The 22435-nt window shown below is 38.3% G+C and overlaps 2 protein-coding genes across 3 annotated transcripts; both read left to right on the top strand.

Annotated features, from left to right (window-relative positions):
* Nucleotides 1-10867: 10867 nt before the first annotated feature.
* Nucleotides 10868-15267, top strand: vsx1 (visual system homeobox 1 homolog, chx10-like). Of its 2 annotated transcripts, none has more exons than XM_079363277.1 (5): nt 10868-11348; nt 11987-12062; nt 12443-12566; nt 13180-13360; nt 14120-15267. In XM_079363277.1, exons 1-5 carry the CDS (start codon nt 10916-10918, stop codon nt 14434-14436), a joined length of 1131 nt encoding a protein of 376 aa, XP_079219403.1. In that variant the 5' UTR covers nt 10868-10915; the 3' UTR covers nt 14437-15267. The 2 variants fall into 2 exon arrangements, with proteins under 2 accessions (XP_079219403.1, XP_079219402.1); XM_079363276.1 differs by having other exon boundaries at nt 13180-13375.
* A 424-nt stretch (nt 15268-15691) lies between these two features.
* On the top strand, nt 15692-19941 carry LOC306836229 (uncharacterized protein). Its single transcript, XM_079363219.1, has 5 exons — nt 15692-15930; nt 16923-17034; nt 17158-17216; nt 17294-17354; nt 18292-19941. The coding sequence occupies exons 1-5, from the start codon at nt 15802-15804 to the stop codon at nt 19512-19514; spliced, it is 1584 nt and encodes a 527-aa protein (XP_079219345.1). The 5' UTR covers nt 15692-15801; the 3' UTR covers nt 19515-19941.
* Nucleotides 19942-22435: the final 2494 nt, after the last annotated feature.

Below are 22435 nucleotides of genomic sequence, written 5' to 3'. Positions count from 1 at the left end.
TTATTATAGTTTGATCTGCTTTTGGTTCAAATTCATATGTTTTCAGTGGCCATGACAGTTTATTTCTTCTTAAACTTGAAGATGAACCCATTGTAGCCTCTGACTAGTTTATATAAACTCAATCACGTTCAGCTGCTCCAGTTTTTGCTTTAAATTTAATTTAATATTTGTGATTTTTTTAAACCGATTGTCTTCTTGCTCTCTCCTCGATTCTCCTCCAATCTGTTCTTAGCCTCGTTTGTGATAATCCACACACATACTTTCCTCTTATTTAACACACACACACATGCACACACCTCCTGCTGGTAGACGCGTGTGATAGATCACTGATGAGCTCTCATTAGTCTCAATCAGTGTGCTGCTCACAGTGTGATATATCTCTTTGACAGCTGCTGTTTGTGAGCAGCCTGAGACAGATATCAGTGATGAAAGCCTGAGGGTTTATTCTATCACCTCTAAAAAGTTTTGACGCTGTAGTTCAGCCAACTTTAACTTTACCAAAATTCACAAATTTATTTTGTAAGGTTTTCAGTGTTTACATAGGGAAATAAAAATGAATATAAAAATGGATTTAAATATTGAAACATCTGTGAAGCCACAAATGATCAAAGGTTCATGTATGTCTATGTCATAGAAAAGTTGTATGTTCAACAAGAATAATACTTATTTGTTGGCATAGCGGTGAAGCAGCTCATACCCTCAGCATGCCGGTTGAAGACATTTTTAGAATTTTAGGAAGTTGCACTAATGAACACGTATTTGAGTTTTTGAGCATTTCTTGAATTTCAGACAGACTATTCTTGGATTTTTTTTCTTGACTTTGGATGGGTTCAAGCTCTTGTTTCACTTCGAAGAAAGATAGTGGTTTTGGTAAACATTATCATGACCTTATTGCCTTTATGTTACTTGAAATCCAGTCTTTTTGGTAACATCTTCTAGTTTGACCTATCCATCACCCCATCTAACTTTTCGCCTATAATAGCTATGGCAACTGCAGATTAATGGACAAATTTATATCTTGGTATAGTATGAACTTGCATTAATAACCTATACCTAAATATGTGTGCAGAGAGTCAACAGGCTGTGAGCTAACTTTTACAGGAAGGAGCTGGTGCCCATCTTTAAAATTCTCTTCTCTTTTTTCCAACTCCAATTCACTCTAAGCAGCGATTGCAAAATGGAAACAATGTGAGCGATCTATAGCAGCTATAGTGTATGTCCAGCTAAGCAATAGCGAGCACAACAAGTGTTGTTTGTGATTTCTTCTTTCTGAAAAGGAAATGTTGCCATTATGAACCTGAAACTTGCACAGCCCTGAGCCAGTAAGATGACACCTGATGCAAGACTGCACACTTTTGAAGGTCTGACAGCCTGTCTGGTCCTGAAATAACCTCCTGAAGCTTACATGATGATCTTAGACTTATTATCACAGCATGCCTGGAGCTGAAGGGGAGGGGGGGGGGAGGAAGGAATAAGAGGAAAAGGAGAGACAGATGGAGGAGAGAGGGAAGGAAAGATGGAAAGGACTAGATGGAGGGAGGGGGTGAAGATGTAGGGAGTGTGGGGTTAGTGAGGGGGAAATGACAGCAGCATGGTGGAGCAAAGAGATAAGCTAACTGACCACAGACAAACAGACAGATAAGTGCAGGCACGCTTAGGATCAACTCTATGAGGTTAAACACACACACTGCATGAGGTATGACAGAAGGCCAACCAGTAGATCCAGATCACAGAAGAGTTTCAGAAAGGTCTTCCTGGCAGGTAGAGGTCATAACAGCTTCAAATCGCGAAGAATTGCTATGCAATTGTAATGAACCTAAAGTGAGAAAAGAAGCAACCCCTACTGAGAGCATCAAGCATCAGCAAGACCATGTTCAAGAGGACATTTAAGTGTTACATACTGTAAATCAATTAGAAAGGCCCAGCTTTCGACTGGTAAATAGTCAAGGTAAGTTGCGACATCAAGAGAAAATAAGTTGACCATTACATGCATTAAACACTCAGGTTTGTTACATCAAGTTAACAACTAAGGATGTCTTGCTAATCTTGTACATTAGCTGTAGCTGAAGCCATCCTAGCCATCTCATCACTCCACTCCCTGAAGCTGGCTGTCTCTTTTGACTTCCAATGTCTTAGCACAATCCTACACCCCGTTAAGAAGGTTAATTTTACCCAAGAACACATTTTGGAGGTCAGGTTACCATCCACTGGTAAGATACCTTTTTTTAAAACAATGCTGGGCATTGAATGAACTCTACTTTCAATATGTCATGACAATTTCGGACCAAAAGTTATTGTACCATTTCGCACTGATACAGCATATGGATCAATGTATCCTGTTTTTAATGCATCCCCAGCAGCTATATATATATTTTAAATGAAATTAAGTGTGTCTGCATGTCTCGGGCTGTGGATTACCATGACTGTAAAGGAGGGAGGTTTGGAGGTTGGTGTTTTCTCAACTCTTTGTACAATCTGCATGACCCACCTCTAGACTTCCAGCTCGACCGCAATAACTCCTGTATGCAAGAAACAGGAGAGATAATTTTCTTTCTGCTTTTGAGAGGCAGCTTCTTATTTGAATACAAAATCTTTCCTAATCACATGTAGCCACCATCTGTTCAAAAGAGAATAGATGTTGGTCACTATGCTTTAAAAAGACACAGCCTCCCGCCATCAACAAGTTTTTGTCAATTTTTCAACTCTCTGTGAGCCGCGTGCTGAGGATTAGGGTCGAAAAGAGAGGGAGGGGGCTGAGGTCAAGACGGTTTTAGTGTCAGAGGTTGAAGGTGTCAGATTGGGAAAGTGTCTTCCTCCGCCACGAGACGTGTCACTTTGTACTGATGAGAAAGTAGAACACAGAGTTCATATTACCAGTTAAACAGACTCCACCAGTTATGTTAGATGCAGAAATAGCTGTAGTTTTTTCTCCTTGTTTCCTGACAGCTGCCTCTGACTGACTAGTCATACATTTAAGGGAAAAGGAAGTGTCTAATTGAATTGTTAAAGAAAACAACAGGACCCCTTTGACATGTAATTGTCTATTTGGGTCGAGGTTTCAAATTAGCATAATGCATCTAGCTTATTGGACTCAGCGGCACGCGTTGGCATCATTTGTCGGAGGCGGTGTGACGCCTGAAGAAACGTCCCAGACACACTCAGTCTATGTACAGTATTAATTTTTTTTAATCATTAGCCATTAGTGCTAATGGCACCAGACAGACTGTAGCTTTCTCTAAATGCTGTTGTTTGTCTGGCTTGGCCTCATGCACTTTAAGGGCTGAGATTACAAAATGTAAATGAGGATGGGGGTCTGAGGTGGGGGCCAAACCTCATATAAGAGTATATGGTCCAGACTTCCAGACACCGTCTAATTTAAAAACTGTAATCCTGACCCAGGAGTTGTTTACAGCACCGAATTAGGTTAATCTATCCCGACTATTTGCATAAATGTGCATTTATGAATAATTAGTGGGCCACAGAGGTCTGTAGGTGGGGACTGGTGGGTGGGCGGGTGGTGCGGACGCGTGGCCAGACTATTGTTACCGTTGACGTCGGTAAACAATAGAGCAGCGACAACAATGAACAACAAAAACCCCGGGGAGCTGCAGCCGTCTGCCGGCTGAATTACTGCTATCGCTTACAGGCGGCCCGACCTGCTGCACGCACCAGCAACATGTCGTTAATTTAATTACAGCTGCTGCTGCTTTAATTGGTCTCATTAACACTGTGCACATTCAGTTTGACCCAGTCAGCAGCTGGAAACTGTTAAAACAGCCCTCCAAGTAATAAAGGGCACAGTTGGTTTAAATCAGTGCTTCCACAACAATACAATACAAATAAAATGAGATGCTTCTTAACATAGATATGAACAGAACACTGTTGGTAGGCCACAGGATTTAGTATCATGTAATTCTTCTAAATATTTTTTAATCTTCTTTCTTGACAAAGTGGCTCCTCCAAAGTCAGTTTCTTATTCAAATTAAAAATATAGAGCATCATTATTATTGTTATAAAAAAACATTAACATCAATATGAATGATTTCCTCAGTGTAGGTTAGAGTTAAGTCCACTGGCTGAACTGGAAGGGAAACATCTCCAGGGTCAAAACATTTTTTTTAAATTACTTTATGTGTCTTTCTTTGAATAAAGACATTTACTAAATTACTAAATATTAAAAGGTATACACAAACTACTCTCACAAGTTATTTTCACATATGCACTCCTAAATTAATTTGAAACCTTCAAACAGGCCACGCCTGAAATCGTCCTGTGTCGCTGTTCACACATGCCGTAGCACCTGCAGGAGACTATCGCTGTCGGACAGGAGGGAGGGGAGTCTCAGGAAGCAATACATGACTGAAAAGAACAATGCAGAAGTGGCGTGTGAAAAAACAGAACCTGATGCTAGGACAGTGTTATGCTTTCTTGTAAATGGTATGCATATCTTGACATATTGTAATATAAACAAAAGAAGACCATACTGGTTAAAAGAAAATAAAGAAGATGGATGATGTAAATGGCAGTAGTAAAGGTATGTGCACCCGTCAAAGGTTGGAAGCCTAATCACACCCTTCCACTCACTCATGGTCAGGAGCGTGTCTAGTGGGTTGGCAAAGTGTGACATAGGCCTCACTTGATATCTGATAAACCACCCTATAGGTGCAACACCTAAAATGTAATTTTATTTTTATTGGCTATTTGCCTTATCAGAGGGACAAATGACTGTACAAATGCCTGCTGTGGCTGTTTTCAACATGCTAATGGAAGTACTTTCAGTTGTAAATAAATATTTTACCCTCTCATAAAAAATTCAACGGAAAAATGTGTGCACACTGTCTTTATTGCAATGGACTTTATTGTATTTTTGTTGCATTCTACAATACTATATTTCTGCAAGTTAGACAGTGTACATCGTTATAGGGATAGAAAGGGTACTTTTTTAAAAATTCATTTGCGTGTGTGTTATCACCCCTGCATAAGTCACTTCCCTAGAAGGGCCATCCTGCTCACGGTGAATTTTCCTTAATATTTCCTTTTGGGTTTTCACATCAGCTCACCCCTCCTTCATGCTGAAAATATACTAGTGTGCTGACAGGAAAAAGTCCATATGAAGACAGAGAAAAATTCAGCCGTTTTTTCACACATGCACTTCATCCTGAACATTTCAGGAACTTTTCAGGAGTTTTCTGCAGGTGTGAAAGCTCTAACCTTTATGGATACAGTAGTAGACATAAAGATACAACAGTAAAATTTAATGTTCTGCTAATTTGTTTTGAATGTCACACTGATGTCCCTTTAACACATCTACAGTCAGTAAACTCTATTTGTGTTAATGAGTGAAAGCTTAGCTGTTAACACCAACAGTCAAACAGACTGTAATGATTTTGTTAGTGAACAGGCCGGCTGTTGCTCTTTATGTGAAATGCCTCTTATTCCCCAATGAGTCTTCACAGAAACACATCAGCTCTCAAGGGGAACACGCCTCCTCTTTTCATGGAATCTGCGCAGGCCGACCCCCCAAGCTAAAATAATCAATGAACTGGTCAACTCTTTTTAAAAACAAGATTGGTTTAATCCGCAGCTGCAGAGGGAGGGAACAAGGAGGAAGTGATGAAAGTTTAATTAAATGTGTCCATTAGAAAGAGAAGCTGCTTTATTGAAATTTATAATAAAATAATGAAAAAAATAAAAGATCCAAGAACCAGATTGTTTCAGACTTCCAAAATTAGGATTAGGTTAATATTTTAATAATGACTTCTTTGATAGAAAATGGTTATTATGTTTTGGGGTTATGATAATTTTTGCAATAATGTGTTTAATAATTACGTTTTATCATAGCTTGTATTATAACTCAAAATTCTATTTTTGTATGGTATTAGAGTTATTGACTTTAAATGCTACTCGTACAAATAAATGATACTTTTTTTGATACTTAAATTATCAGAAACATTTAATTTTAGGAAGGTCAGGGGTTCGATAACCAGTTCCTGCAGCCGCATGTCCAATTTTACTTTGGAAGAAATTCTTTGCCCCAAGTTGCTCCCACAGCTACATTGACTAAGTATATTTGGTGTGAGGGTGTATTAATGGGATTAGTTACTATTGATGGTCACTTTACATAGCAGCCTCTGCCATCAGTATGTGAATGGGTAGGCAGTGTTTAAGCGCTTTGAGAAGTCAGAGGACTAGAAAAGCGCTATACAAACTAAAGTCCAGTTAGCATTTACCATGACAATGTCTCAAGTTCTGTTAGTTTTTTAAATTAATTTACAATTTTAAAGATAGTTCTTTGTCACTCAGATTGAGGACAATGCAACTCATCAAGATCCTGACGTCGAGGTTCGCTTTCAAATGTTATGTTACAAAAAAAGTTGTCATTAGAGTGCACAGTACATGTATCCCTAATGCATACAATTTGACTTTTGCCTTGAAGTACCAGTCTTCTGTCTCACCAGTGGAAATGACATTTTTGCACTGTGTCAGAATAGCCAGACAAGCATGCTGGCTTGAATACTGCAAATGCAACTAAAGATGTAATAGACATTAGACATTCTTTTATTTTAGCGATTTACTAACCATTGGATCGTCAACATGTCCACCACAAGGGCCATGTGGGGACACATCACCTTCCACAGCCCTGTTGTACATTTCGTGAACTCAAACCATGCAAGAGTGTCAATTGATGAGCTTAAAACCTGATCTCTGATTAGTGACGATTACACTCTTTCAATATGCAATGCTGTGTCCTGCAATCTACATACAGACTGCAGACAAATTAATTACAAAAGGCAGAAATAAAACGATAAAGACATGAAGGATGAAGATAAAACTCTGGATGAGGATAAAAGGCTCAGTGGAACCAAAAGAATAAAAGACCTTAATCCAAAGATTATTCAAACCCATAATCAATCAATCTCCTTCTTCATATAATGGTAATCCACATTGTTTAAAAAGTGAACTTACGTTTTTGTGGAGTACACACATACAATAACTTTAACATACACACATGCAAGTCACAGACACACACACAATCGTGAGCACACAAACACACACACACACACACACACACACACACACACACACACACACACACACTCACACAGGACTTAATCCAACCTCAGCACCTTCTTTTCAGCTTACACGAGTCAAACTGATGTTCTGATTTTGTGAAAACCTTTATAATCTGCAAGAACTATGAAAACTGAAGCTGCTCATCTTTATATTGTGACTGCATGCAGATAAATCTGCAGAGGAAGAATATAAAGTATGTGTTGGTTTGTTTGGTGGCATTCGACATCAAAACAAAAAACTAAGGCGATTTAGTTGTACAATAACTTTGAACAGGGAGCACGTTGTCTGTGTGAAGAAAAAAGAGAGAGTGTGACCCAACAAGAAGCCAGTTGTACAGGTTTTTTTTCACGTTGGCTAAAGCTTTGCAAAACAGTAGGCTTCCTGTCCGATGCGGAGCTGGCTATGTCAATACATTGTGTTTTACAACAGTGCTGTTGCACTCAAAGTCCTTTGGTGGGTGCCAAAGCACACGGAAACTGAATTCCTCCCTAATGTTGCTTTAAAGGCAAAAAAATTACCAGAGATTAAAAGAATTACATCCAATAAATCTTATGACATTTTTTGAATATAAAAAAAGTTGTTCAAAATCTATTTTAACTTGACCAAATAAGATTGATATGTTATAAAGACATTTGATCCTTTTTTAAAAATGTCCCCACTTCATGCCAAAAAAAAGAATTGTCCTTTAATTAATCAAAATATTGTCTGTGACCAAGATACGGATATTTTATCTTCTGCTCTGATTGGGATCTTTTTCAGAGGACAACAACATGTCCTACACCTTTAGGACACCGTTTGTTACAACACTGATAAGATTGCACGTGTTCAAGATCTCTACCTATTGTGAACAAGATACGAGATCCAAGGTTGTATCTTGTCAAATATTTTAATATTTCACATTCACTAAATTCTTTTTTGTTCTGACGGTGGCTCATGAGGAGCAAATAGGCATTTACTTTGTGAACACAGTCGTCCTCCCTCCTGATTAAAGAGTTATAGTCTTGAGCTGGTTTACAGTATTTTTCCTGGACAGACGGGGGGCTTTGAGTCCAGATGTTTTAGCGCTCTTAGAAGGTTTTCCTCAATGCCTTCTCAATAATCAGCAGCAGATGTTCTGACACAGAGCAGATAAGGAGTTTCCCTCTTTCATTGGACTCATGTCTCTTTACATTTGTTCTTCCAGCTTTGTTGTCTTTCATACTTAAATATCTTTCAAATTCTAAATTTTAATTCATTCATTCATTTCGACATTTGCTGCTATTAAGTTCAATATTATGTAGCTATTTTGTCAGTATATAATGTGAAAGTGTGTTTATTTGCACTTTAACTTCAAAATCTGGATCAGGAGATTTAACCAATAAGATATGCTAAATAAATAACACTTTTATTTAGCCTAAACAATTTCATGAGTGTTTTGTTTGGTTAGTCCTGTAATGCATTTCGACAACTGATCTTCTGTCTTTGGACTCGTTGAAATACAATCATTGCTTGTTTAAATTTACTTAAATTCCACCCATGTCCAGAATTCTTATTTTCTATGATGATCTCCATTTTTCTCATTAAACTCACATTCTTTTTGCAGTGGGACTAATAACTGATGTTTCTGTAATTCCCCCACTGTTAATGTTCAACTCAATAATAATTAGTGGGTAACGTATTGTAAGAAGAAGATTATTTTGAGATTAAAGCATGAATGTTTTAACATCTCATCTAACATTACAGCTGTTTTCCATTTTTATTGTTTTTTTTTTGTTTTTTTTGTTTTTTTTACCAGATGTAACTTTAAAAAATCCTCTGCAGCAAATAATGAAACTTTTTTTTGTGGCACCTTTCAGTGTATATTTGATAATAATATTGTGTTCTTAATATTGTATTGTTAATATTGTATTCTATTTATACAATAATTACAATAGCATATATTGCCATAATAGAAGCAGTCCGTTCTCATGAGCTGCAGCTGAGTGAAAATCAGCTGATACAGAAAATGAAGCTCCTCATGATGAAAGTCAGTTTGTAAAATTAGGACCAAGTTAGCGTTTAATCCCATGGGATTGACTGCAGGCTGGCAGACACAGTGTTTGTGTGTGCGCGTGTGTGTATCTGTGTTTGTGTGTGTGTGTGTGTGTGTGTGTGTGTGTGCAAGAAGGTAAAAATGGTCAACTGGTTTTAAAAAGCAATTAGAGGAATCTGCTTATCAGAGATAATTAAAGCAAATTTAAGGCTGTTTTTAAACTCCTCTGTTTTTATTTTTTTTATTGTGAGTCTAAATGTGATGTCACTGTTTCACTAAGAGCCCAAATCAAACCAAAGGGAGATTAAAGATTATAAATGATTTAAAGGGACCCAAACGGAAACACCATTACTGTTATTATTATTATTATTATTATTATTATTATTATTATTGTTATTATTATTATTATTATTATTATTATTATTATTATTATTATTATTGTGACTATTTGTGATTGAATGTAAGGTTCAACCAGTTGGGGTTAAAGCTGCTACATGAATGTTTTATTTAATGGACTCAAATAGAGAAAACTTAATAATAGTAAAACAATATATTAATTATGTATACACTATCTAAAACCTCAGTTTTAAGATGCAAAAAGTGACTCTTAAAGTGTTAACATTTTATTATAATCTTTGATTGATTGATTGATACTTGATTTAATAATTTATCCATGAAGATATTTATACTTTAATCAAATCGTTAAAAAAAAGTATTTCTTTGTTTTTAAACGTTATATTGAATAATAATAATTTGTTATAAATAGGAAACATTAACCCTATAAGGCATAGGCCTTCTGTTCCTGTTAGCCTATTGCTGTTTTCCATTTTTCCATTACTTGTATTTCACTTAATCTCAAAGGTAGGCTGAGATACTTTCTGTTTCAAATCCTTTTTTTTATTTAAAATATATATTCTAAAATGTTTTAGGCCTTTATTATTATGCATCGCGTTTTAAGAATTTCACTGTGATTAACTTTTTTGAACTTTGTATTTTCATTTTGCTGCTTTTTCAAGTTGATTTGGTTAGTTAATGAATGAATGTTAGTTTCCATAAAACACTCATTCAAAACAATATAATCTACACAATCTGGTATACCTCAAAGGACTCCAAAAATCCCAAAACCGCCAAGCCTTCAAGGGTGTAATCAAATAAAAATGTCGTCACTGCTTTGCTTTGCTTGAGAACCTATAAATTCATGCTTTATAAATAATTTAAAAAAAAAAAAAAAAAAAAAGAGAACGTCGTCTCTCAAATGTGTATTTATTTTCGGCCTCATTGGTGGAATAGTGCAGGCCTGTATTTGTTTTCTGCTGATTTCATGTTTCAGTCCATGTGAGTGCAGGAGACGAAACGTGTGCCTAATAACTTGTTACACTGTAAAATACAGATTATTTCTCATTCTAGCAGAGTAATAATGGGTCCAGCATCTTCATCCCTCTAATGGTGCTGAAGGTGTGGTGTGAAGATGTAGGCCTATATAGGTTTAGGCTCCTGAGGTTTGTCTCCGGTTTGGAGGTGATGCTGGCTGCTCGGACTCTCTTCCTTTGATCAAAGATAAACAACGTAAATTAAAAACCTCTCCTCTTCTGTCCGCTGAGAGAAAATCCTGATCGGATTGAAGGAAAATTGGTGGCAATTAATCCTCCGGGATTGAGTGGAGGAAAGAGGGAGCCTTCCCCCGCTACAGCTTTCAATTCTGATTGGCTGTTGCTGTGATCCCCGGAGACTGGGGTCGGATAAATGCAGCCCGCCACCCGGACTGTCCTGGTCTGTCCATCATCCTCACTCCTCATACACACTTGTTACGCACTTAACCTACTTTTCCTGATGAGCACCATGACGGGTCGGGAGGAAGTCGGAGAAGAGAAGCCCAAAGTGAAGATGTTATCGCCCGGATTTGGGATTGATAAATCCCGTTTGCACGGCACTGGGTTTCGGTCCAAGGGTTTTGCCATCACTGACCTGTTGGGCCTGGAGTCAGATCTGCAGTCGCGGCAACAGCCCGGCGGTCCTCCCGGTCCGGGCCTGTCGGTGACGGGCTCCGGGCCCGGAGCGGAGCAGCAGGGACCCGGCGGTGGCATTCCAGGGTTCTCCTTTCCAGGAGGATCGCTGCCGCTCGGCCTCGGCTTCCTGTGCAGCCTGGCGGCGCAGCAGCCCGCCGGAGCGCCTTGTTTCCTGCCCGGTCACCTGCCGCTGCTGCAGGCCCGGGCAGACAGCCACTATCTGCAGAGCCTGGAGGCCCAGAGGGACGCTTACTCCGGTACGGCTCGGCTTGGCACGGGTTTAGGTCAAAGTTTGTTCTGAAATGTGCCCTTGTGTTTTTTTTTTCTGTGTGGGATTTAAAGAGGAGCTACTAAATTTGAACCAAGAACCTTTCTCTTGTAACCTAACTTTTAATGGTTTAATTATTTTAACGAAAACTATTTTAACAGTAGGCATAGGCCTAGATATTTTAATGTTTTAATTTTTTCCATTCCAATTCGTTCGACTCGTTATTAAGACAATGGGCCTTTAAAAAAAATCTTATTATTATTATAGGAAACAATGGTTATGATTTGTCGTAGTTTGGCCTGAGTCGGGTGTGATGTCAGATTTTCTTTTAATTATTATTTTTTACAGAGGCTAGCTATTTTTTTTATGAAACAGACTTTCTTACACAACTCTACAGACTCATCAGGCGGTTTCAAGAATGTGATTGATTTAGTCCATTTATTGCAGTAACAGCCTTCAATTAGCCTCTGGGCCTAGTGCCTTTTTCTTTCTTTGGTTTCCCGCTCAAATGTCTAGTTTCTCTTTACATATTGTTCAAACATCAGAAAGATGAATGTGTAGGAACAATGTCAGTAGGTTTATTATTGATGAGATAGTCGTTGACGGGCTGTTTTTTTTCTGCCGCAGATGAAGATTGTCTCTCTGACCGCAACGATTCAAAAAGCTCTGCAAACTCTCAGAAGAGGAAGAAAAGGAGACACAGGTGAGATAAAACAAACTGCCTATAGATTTTTTTTGTCATACTATTCTGATTCTTAGATCCATAAAACGAAGCCCATATTCATTTTTTAAGGTATAAACAAATATAAAAGAACAATGCTCACTGGACAGGTGAATGTAATTGACCATGTATCGTAATTTTTAAAGCGTGATGCCATATTATCCTCAGGAAAACGTTAAAAATTGATTGTTTTTTTTAATGTTTAATATAGCCTAATAGTTACAATAGGTGTATATCATTTAGCATCCATACAAGGCCATATCAAAACCTTCAACCTGCCTATTTGAAAAAATAATAATGAATGCAGGAACAATTCAGCTGCATTCACTGTCCGCAGCTCATCTGTGCTTTTTGAATTGCAGGACTGTGTTCACGTCTCACCAGCTGGAGGAGCTGGAGAAAGCTTTCCATGAAGCACATTACCCGGACGTGTACGCCCGAGAAATGCTCGCCATGAAGACCGAGTTGCCCGAAGACAGAATACAGGTGAGACATCAGGATCAATACACAGTTTAACAGTGATATGATAATCATCTTTACGATTATCAGAGTTTTTATATTTCATCGGTGTCAAGGTTTGATTTTTGTTTTCAAAACAGACGTAAATGTTGTAAATAAATTGACTTACAATGTTTTGACTGACGAAAAGACATTTTGTTATAATTTTTACGAAACTAAATATCAGATGATAAAAAAATATATGTTTTAAAAAAATGTATGCATGCCAATGTGAGGGTGAGCTCATTTATATGGAGGTCCAAAGAGGAAAATAATTACCAAATCTAGCTGACAAAAAGTCTTACCACTTTATCTGAAGCTTTGGACCACATCTGATAGTCTTTATTAGACTTAATGTCGTTAAGGTCATGAAAACCAATGCATTTTCAAAAACAACATATGGCTGATCTGACTTTTTTTTTAATCTACAAGAAAAATATTTTTAAAATCTAAAATGTCTTTCAGTAAACTTGTAAAACAAAATTTTTAGTTACTTACAGAAACTTAAAGCACATTATCTTTTGACTTTATCAGGTCTTTATACACTTTTTTAATATACATACACTGTATATTAATAATAATTGACGTAATTTTTTTCCAGGTTTGGTTCCAGAACCGTCGTGCAAAATGGCGAAAGCGTGAAAAGTGTTGGGGTCGCAGCAGCGTCATGGCGGAGTACGGTCTGTACGGTGCGATGGTGCGACACTCCATACCGCTGCCAGAATCTATCCTCAACTCCGCGAAGAGCGGAATGATGGGATCCTGCGCCCCCTGGCTGCTCGGTGAGCCGCATACACGTCAGTGCTACCCACACGCACAACACCATGCATCAATACACAGGCTACATACACACACTGCAAAAAAATATAGGCTTGAAGAAAGATAACACACAGCAAACTTAATCAGAAACACGATCTTAATAATACATTCTTAATTACGCTAATAGCATGTTAGCAGCGGCTAAAGAGTTTGTAAGCTAGCGAACAAAATGATAATTTACACCACCATATCATTATATGTTTTATACACTGGTTACACCACACATTGTATAGTGTCAAATATGTGACTTAGCAAAAACCTAATTGTAATAAAAAGCGGGGTCATTTTTGACACATTTCAAGGGATATCAGGGTTATACAGTCTTTACTGAGAGAGCTGTCACTGTGTAGATATACTATACTGTAGCTAAACTGTAAAATTTTGTTATTATAATTAAATATTCTTTAATAAAGATGATGTTATGATGTTCAGTTGGGGTTGCAGTTATCCTGGTCCCCCACTCTCAATTGTTTATATTCTCAACACAATAATGTGTCATGTTTAACCTTTCCTTTGAGTAGTTGGTTGTTGTATTTTGAAACTTACTTTGTATATATGTTAAAGTTAAAATAAATCCATTGGCTTTATATGACTGTTTCTGCATACTATCAGTATAGACAGTATCAAGGTACCTGTAAAAATATGACCTGACATTATGAAAGTTACTTTAAAACATTTTATATCCTGCAGCCTGAACTGAATCTCTGTCTCTGTCCTCACAGGAATGCACAAGAAGTCTCTAGAAATGTCCAAAAAGGGTTCAAGCCCTCCACACTCAGACTCCAACCGCTCTGACTCGTTCTGTGATGCCCCTGAGCGCCGGGGCAGTGTCGCTGGGGCTTGTGAGTCTCGGAAGACAGAACAAGAGGAGGAGGAGCTGCTCGAGATGGAGGATGAGGAGATGGAGGAGGAGGTGGCCATCGACCTGTCAAGCTCCTCTAAACAGCAGCAACAGGCAGAGGATGTTGGAGGTTCTTTAAGCTCCGGTCCCTCCTCACCACGGCGGCAGAGCAACAGCGAGTTGGACAAACACAGCTGAAGGGGTGGGAGAGAAAAAACTGATTGGACTGAAAATGAGGCAGCAGTGTTGATGCGGTACAGGGATTTGATTGGCTGTTACGAGTGAACAGCCATGACTTGTCACACAATATGCAAGTTTTTTGGCATGCTAATGAAAGGAAGCACACTTAATATCAACAGGAGCGAATAAATGATCAAAATAGCCTTTTAAGTACTTAATTGAAATAGTAGTCTAAAATTTGAGTTGGTAATATCAGTTCCATGATCATTTGTTATTAATAACTAATATGCCCAATGTATAATCTATTATAAATGGAATGGATAAAAAAACAAACAAAAGGCTTCCTTTCAGAGTCTTGGGAAGCTTCAACAAAGGTAATCAACAAGCTGTTACAAACCTGTCCCATAGTCTCAGTTTCATTTTTAAGGGCAGCCTTGTAGTATGTCCATGTAACAAATGTTATTAATTTAAAGGGATTTTCAGTAATGAGGCAACGTAACACTGCGACAGCATCAGTTGGTTTACTTTGACGGATGGGACTAAGAGTCAACTCTAAAGGACAAGTGCCACAGGAGGATGTAAATGAGGAAGTCTCTGTTTGTGTGTTGATTATTGTACTGAGAGTTTTTTGTATATCTTTGTTTTTCTGAAAAGAAGAGGCTATTCAATGTTTTAGTCCTGTTGGTTTCTGTGTGTTTTATAGTTTTGAATCTCTTTCGAGCATTGATCAGCTTTTCTGAAGCTCTGTGGATGAATGTAAATAAAATGTTATATTTAAAAAAATTAATTTATTATCATATGTATGTACAGCAGCAGGTGCAGCTGGATGTGGAATAAAGTATTTTGTTTTGCAATCAATGGAGTTTTTATTTTCATTAATAATAACAACAATACAAATACTGAAATATGTGTTAATTAATCTTGAATTAATCTCTTATTAAACAATTATAGACATGTCACATGTAACCAAAAATTCAAATGTACTGGAAATTTCTAGATAACTTTTTTTTTACTCAAACAAAGGTTTTAAGGAATATTTTATTTTTAAGTAAAAGCATTATACATTGGAAGTGCGCAAGCTTAACTGCCAAACTTAAATGGTAAAAACTTCATATTTTTAAAGTGCTGCAATGATAATGTCAGCAAAATGTGGACTGAAAGTTTAATTCACCGTCAGAAATATTGACAATCACAACTTGAAAGAATTTCCAAACTAAAGGTATCACTTTTGCATCACTAAAGATTCATGCAGCAACTTTGTCAGTGAGCAGCGCAGCCATTAACTGAAGGACTAGACTACTACGTCACTTCCTTTGACCGCACTGATCGGGCTAGCCGTGTGTTTTGCTAAGTAGTTAGCAGGTTATTGCAGTTTTGTTAAATATGGTGGATTTAGTCGCTTTCAAAGATGAACTTAGGCTCATTGTCAATGGCTTGGCCAATGCGATAGTGACAGAGATGTTTACCGCGGCAGAGAAAGTATCTTTGAATAAACAAAATCCCGAAGCTGAGGTAAGTTATCAGCTAGCTATCTCAACCTTGGTTTTCTGGTCTTCCGGTTTGACGTCAACGCGAGTCAGTGTTTGGGTCTAAGACTCTGCAGTAAATGTGCAGTGTTAATATTTACAGTCTATTTACATTCTCACAGTTTACAAAAGCTCAAACAAGCACGGGTTGGGGGTGACATTTCTGTTAAAGCTGACATCTACCAGGTTAGATATTTAGTTTGAAGGATGTTGCTACCTCACTTTAAATGTATTTTATTGTGTCACGTTTATTAGCTCAAAGCCTAAATAAAGAGAATATCTAACCTTCCAAAAACAACAGTGTTTAAAATGAAAAACTGTTTTTAAGACTGTCCTCTTAGAAGTGGCTGTACACGTTGGTATAAACATCACATTATCTAATGATAAATTACAACTCTTATTACTAACAATAATAATACTGCAGCGATATTTACACATTTATGTATCTATTTATCCTGGCTGCAGAGTTCTATTTATTTGTGATTTTATATTAATCTTGTTGGCTGTCATTTCTTTCTCCTTGTTTCCCTGATGGGGGAACCTTGAAATTTTTATGATCTATTTTTTTTAAGCTATTTTATAGGAAATATGTCTTGGTTCAACATCGGTATCAAGCTATACTGGCTCTGTTTACAAACATTGGCACATCTGCAAAGAATGTGGCATTAACTCATGTAAGCAGCCTGTTTATTTGTTCCAATGGCATCCAATTCACCTAACTACTATTTCAGAGATCACATATTTTGTTAGGCAGATGAAGTTTACTTTCTAACAAGCTGATCTGTTGTAATTGTCAAATGTCATCGAGCATTTATAATATTTTAGTAGTTTTAATTACTGATTTTTCCTCTTTTCTCATGTGTTTTCTCCTGTCTGTTTTGTATGAGTGATGGATTTCACTATGGTGCGAGCTAAAAAAACAAATCCACCAACAGTTCGATGTGTCCAATGTTTTAATGATTTCTGTCATTCTTTTAGGAAAGGCTCAGCACTCTGGTGGACAGTATGTGTGTTGAAGCTGTTGATAAACTCTTGAAGGTGGTGCAGCTTGCTGCTGAGACCGCAAAGGGTTTATTCCAGAGGGCAGAAGGTGAGCCACTTTCACACAGATAGGTTTTAAAACATCTGGGTTCAGTTCGAGGTAGACTAACATAAAATACACCAACAACATTAGAGTGTCTTTATGTTTTGGGATCTTATCGTTGTGTTTCAGGCGAAAACAGCGGTGATGGGCAACCTCCCACAGAGCAAACATACATCCTGGTGTACGGGGTAAGTTACTGATTTAACAACAGTTAAATATAATGGATGAACAAACTAAACTCTGTTCACTGATTCATGTTTTGTAGGCTGCTGCTGTCGACTCAAAGTGTGTTCAACTGCCACAGCAAAGTAAGGCTAATGCTAACGGTAAGAGAAAATTCTTTAAATGCATCCAATTACCAAAACTAAAGTGCAGAGGATAATTTAACGCTTACTCTTATTTGCCTTAAACAGGTTAACTAAAAAAAATATATACCGTAAATTCCGGACTATTGAGCGCACCTGGATATAAGCCGCACCGGCTAAAAATAGGTAAAAAAATGTATTTGTACATATATAAGCCGCACTTGATTATAAGCCGCAGGTGTCCACGTTATAACAAGAGCTATTTACACAGAAAGACGTGACACAAAGACATTTTTTTTAACTTTTAATGAAATACGTACTACTGGTAACATCCGCAAATATGAAGCCTACTGTAAATCCTTTATCAAACAGTGTCTGTAACGCGGCTGATGAAAAAGATTACCGTAATATATTTCACAGGAAAAAGTCCATCCATTCACTGCCTCAGAATGACTTCATTACTCACTTCCTCAGTCTCTTTTTCGTTGTCGCTGTCAGTGTCAACTTTACGTGCAGCAGCTCTATTTCCTTCTTTGACAGCCAGTTCGATCGCCTTTAACTTGAAAGCTGCATCATATGTATTTCTCCGTGTGTTTTCCATGATGAGGGTGCGTGCATAAAGCGCAAAATGACTGATATTAAGATCCGATGTGACGAAGTCAAATGTTTTTGCGGCACAAGCTCATTGTCCCGCAAGAAAAATCCATAAATAAGCCGCATCGTTTTAAAAGCCGCAGTGTTAAAAACCGCGACAAAAAGTAGCGGCTTATAGTCCGAAATTTAAGGTACTTTTTCTATGTGTTTATGCGAGGAAACATAAACACACAAAAGCTGAAGGGTCTTCATCCTGTAACATCACTCATATGGCTCTGACTTAGTTAATCAAGTACTGAAATCTCTTGTCCATCGATAATTAAGATTTGAGTTGATTCTAAAAGACTTTCATATTCAAATGCAGCAGGGGAAGAAAAAACTGATGCTACAGGTGAAGCCACAATACTGCACAGCGAGCTCGTCTCTCCCTTCCCTCGACCACAGGCGGATGTCCCTGACCATGAGTATGCTCGGCCGTCCTCTCCACTGCCTGCCTCAGCTGTGGAGAGAAGCATCTCTAAACGAGGAAGGAAAAGGCAGCTGCGCAGCAAGCATGAAAAAGTAACCAACACCCCTCAGACTGAAGAAACAACAGAAACTCTCTCCCAGTGTGTGCAGTGTGGGATGCTTTTTCCAAATGCAGAAAGACTTTCCGACCACCAGAGGAAGTCCCATCCCGTGTGCTCCGTTTGTGGGAAAACTTTCACCGGCATCCTGAAGCTTCATGAACACAAAATGAAGGAGCACGGGTTGCTGCCATACGGTTGTGACTATTGCCCAAAGAGGTTTAACCACAAACCTCACCTCAACCTGCATGTGAAAGCTCGGCACACCGGGGAGAAAACCTGCCACTGCGACATCTGTGGGAAGGGTTACTCCTCCATCAGCGTGCTTAAGACACACAGGATTACACACTTCGAAAAAAAGTTCACCTGCGATGTCTGCGGTAGGAGCTTCTATCATGCCTGCCACCTGACTCGCCACAAAGTGGTGCACCAGGAGGTCCGGCCATACAAGTGCTCCACCTGCGGGAAGGGTTTCACCCAAGCTGCTAACCTGCACAGCCACCAGGTGATCCACACCGGGGAGCGGCAGCTTTGCTCCATTTGCGGAAAAAGCTACCGCTGTCTGAAGAACCACGTCATCAGCAAGCACTCGCATGAACTCCCTGCTGACGAGCTGACGGTCAGAGACACCGTCATCACCTGTGATGTGTGCGGGAAGAAGTTCCCTAACCTGTCGCAGTTCAAAGTTCACCAGAGGATCCACACTGGGGAGAAACCGTTCCACTGTGACATCTGTGGGAAGAGTTACCGTCTGAAAGAGCTGCTGAGGGACCACAGGTACACTCACACTGGGGAGAAACCGTACAGTTGTACCCACTGCTCCAAAACCTTCAACCTGGCAACCAGCTTCATTAGACACCGCAGCATCCATACTGGAGAGACACCATACAGCTGTTTAGAATGTGGCAAACACTTTCGCCTGCTCACCTTCCTGAAGGCTCACCAGCAGACCAAAGCTCACCTGAAGCAGATGCAGAAGAAGCACAATGGCACATCAGACCATAAGGTTATAGTGTCATAGTGTGGGCAGATGTATTTGGACAGTAAGTAAAGTATTCATCTATATGCACCTCAACTCTGCTGGCTTCCGATTTTCCGCCACAAACCTGCTGCATGGGTTTGCTCTTGTTCTGACATTGACGCATCAGTGAAGTCCAGAAATGAGGCTGGTTATCAGGTCTAGCTCTCAGTTTGGGACCTAGATTATCCTCAAAATGTGGGATGTGGCCGAAGTCGAGCCTTTTCACAAAGATTGGCAAAATGGTTTGGACTAAACTCTGCTTCCTTCTCTTTTTCTGCTGGTAGTAAGACTAAACCAGGACTTTAGCTGCTGTGTCACAATGGGGCAAGACTAAGATCTGTACCTAAATCTATTTGACCAATGTTTAAAACTTTCTGTCCTCATGCAGGCCTGGAGTTAGACAATAAATAAAAGGTTTTAAACTAAATGTCTTGGATTTTTCTCAGCCAGGAAATGTCCTGGAAACATGACGAGCCCTTCTTCAATATCACAGTTTAAAGTTTATCTCGATGTGCAGCAACTTTAAGTCTAAACTCAGATGTGATTACAGCCACACCGTTTTAAACCTGGGTCATATTTGACTTTGTTTGGGGTCTAAATGATTAATAGCCACATCTACTCTTAAGAGTCTCTCCAGCTGATTGCCTTAATTGGCAGCTGTGACATTGTGGCTTTAACGTCATCGTATTAGTTATTAGTTATAATATTTTTTTGTTGTAAAGAAATAGGTTCTTGGTCCCGTTTTATCCAGAAATAGATTTTACATGGCTCTCTTCTATGCCACCAGATTCTGTTGACAAAAACACCAACGTTAATAAAATACGGGAGTTTGTGATCTACTGCTCTACTCTAGTGTTTCCTGCTGTTTAAAACACAATAAGCACAATTATTAATCCCTATACTTAGTTTATTCTCTTATTGTGTGTTATGCATGTTTTGTTTGACGCATACTTATTTAAAACAACGTTTTGTTCAGGCGTTCGAGCAGGTGGCCCATATAAAGCGGCTGTCGTCCTCAATAGACTGGCGACTGACTCATCTCCTGATCCGTGGTTAATTAAGAACATGTCATAATAAAGGCATAAAAACAGAACGGGAAACAATAACAAACTGACAGAGGCAGCAGAAGAGCAAAAATATGTTCTGTGAGATAAAATGACTTGATGTTAATTGAGTGACTTATGATGGATGGTCTGTCTTCTGTAGGAATCCCCCTGTAATGTTTTTATACTGTGAGAACAACAATCTCGAGCCTAGCAGTTCAAAAGACAAGCACTTTTGGTGAACGTGATTCAGCATTGTACACATTTGCCCTTAAAGAAAAGGATGCAGCCGTTAAAGCCTGGTCTGCTGCTGCTGGCTGAGGTGATATGATCTTAAAAAACAAAACAGTGAAATATAGGATCCAGGTTTAAAATACCACATTCACCCTTAAAGTGGCTCTAAACATAACAATCGTGTTTGGTGGATTTTGAATGGGATGAAATTGCGTGTTTAGGATGTTTGGATGTGATAATACTGTGTTTGTTTGTTTTTCGCTTTTATCAGCAGATTAACAGAGGATCATTAAAAGTCATGAAGGTGATTAAATTGATTGTAGAAACACAAAGGTGGGATTAACAGTTGTATACATCCTTTAATCTGAACTCTGGTCCATAGAAAAACACACAAACACTCTAAGGCCTGTTGGATTACACACAGGAGCCCCATTTATCATCTGAATTATGAACGATCAACCAGATTAAAGTATCTGCTGAAAACACAGATATGCATGTGAGAGTGAGGAAAGAGCAGATCTGAGGTCAGAGGTTACTGGTCCTAATTTAGACCCGCCCCCTCCTCCCCCCTCACGTTGATGCTGGGGAACCTAAAACTGGTTGAGCCTACAGAGCCTAAACTACACCTATGAATACATTCTTCATTACTTAAATATATAAAGCTGTACACAGATCCGATTCCAGCTGCTGATCTGCATATTTTACATTATCATTTGTAACAAACAACAATAGATCCAAACTAATCCGCTTCCAGCTGTAGGTTCAGCCAGCGCTAATTTAATCTACTTAAAGGGTTCACTTTGAAAACAAACAGCTTTAACACAACAAAAAAAGGTATAAAAACATTTTGTTTTTATGTTATGTTTGTTTTATGTAATGTGTAAAAAATATATATGTAATGAAACCTATATAAAAACAGTGACATAACAAGAAACACAGTAAAAGAAAAAACTGAAAACATGTTAAGTTAAAAAAAAAAGTAACATTCAATATAAAACAGGATACCAGATAATATTCTATATTTAAAGCTAAGTGTTTGTTTTCATTACTGTGGTATCCAATTGTAATGTCATTTTAAAAATACAAGTATTATTTCCAAAGGAGTTTTTGTATTTTAGTTTATTAAAGACCTGATAAAATGGAGTTACTTACTGGCTTGTTCTAGAGCTTTCCACCACTCTGTTCTGTTTATGTTGTAGTAGGACATTAGCTTCAGCATCAAAACACAAAATAAGATAAAATTTAACGGATGTTGCACTCATTGAAGTTCTTGATCCAAATTGGATCTTCAGTGTGCAGTTTGTAAGTTGAACTACAGGTGGCAGCAGCTGTCAGAGCTGATTATGATCATGTTATGTTTAATTATGAGGCTTGTTGTTATGCCTTAAGTATGGAGTTTAGTCAATCTTCTTGTTCAGTGTATCAAAAGTGTTTTTCTTTCAATTATTTTTATTTTATGTGAATAGATGCATTCAAGATGGATTATAACACACAATAAGCATTTAAGTTTGCATTGAAATGATGTGAAATTCAGATACAAAATCGTATTGTTTTCTAAAACTGTTCTTGGTTCACAGCTAGCAGTGTGCATAGAGCAGAATGTACATTATGTCTCAACTCTTTTATACAAGGATTCCTGTATCT

The sequence above is a fragment of the Symphodus melops genome (genome assembly GCF_947650265.1).
Source record: "Symphodus melops genome assembly, chromosome: 15".
Classification (NCBI taxonomy): Eukaryota; Metazoa; Chordata; class Actinopteri; order Labriformes; family Labridae; genus Symphodus; species Symphodus melops.
The sequence above is the reverse complement of the archived record's forward strand: the minus strand, read 5'-3'. Positions and strand labels throughout refer to the sequence as shown.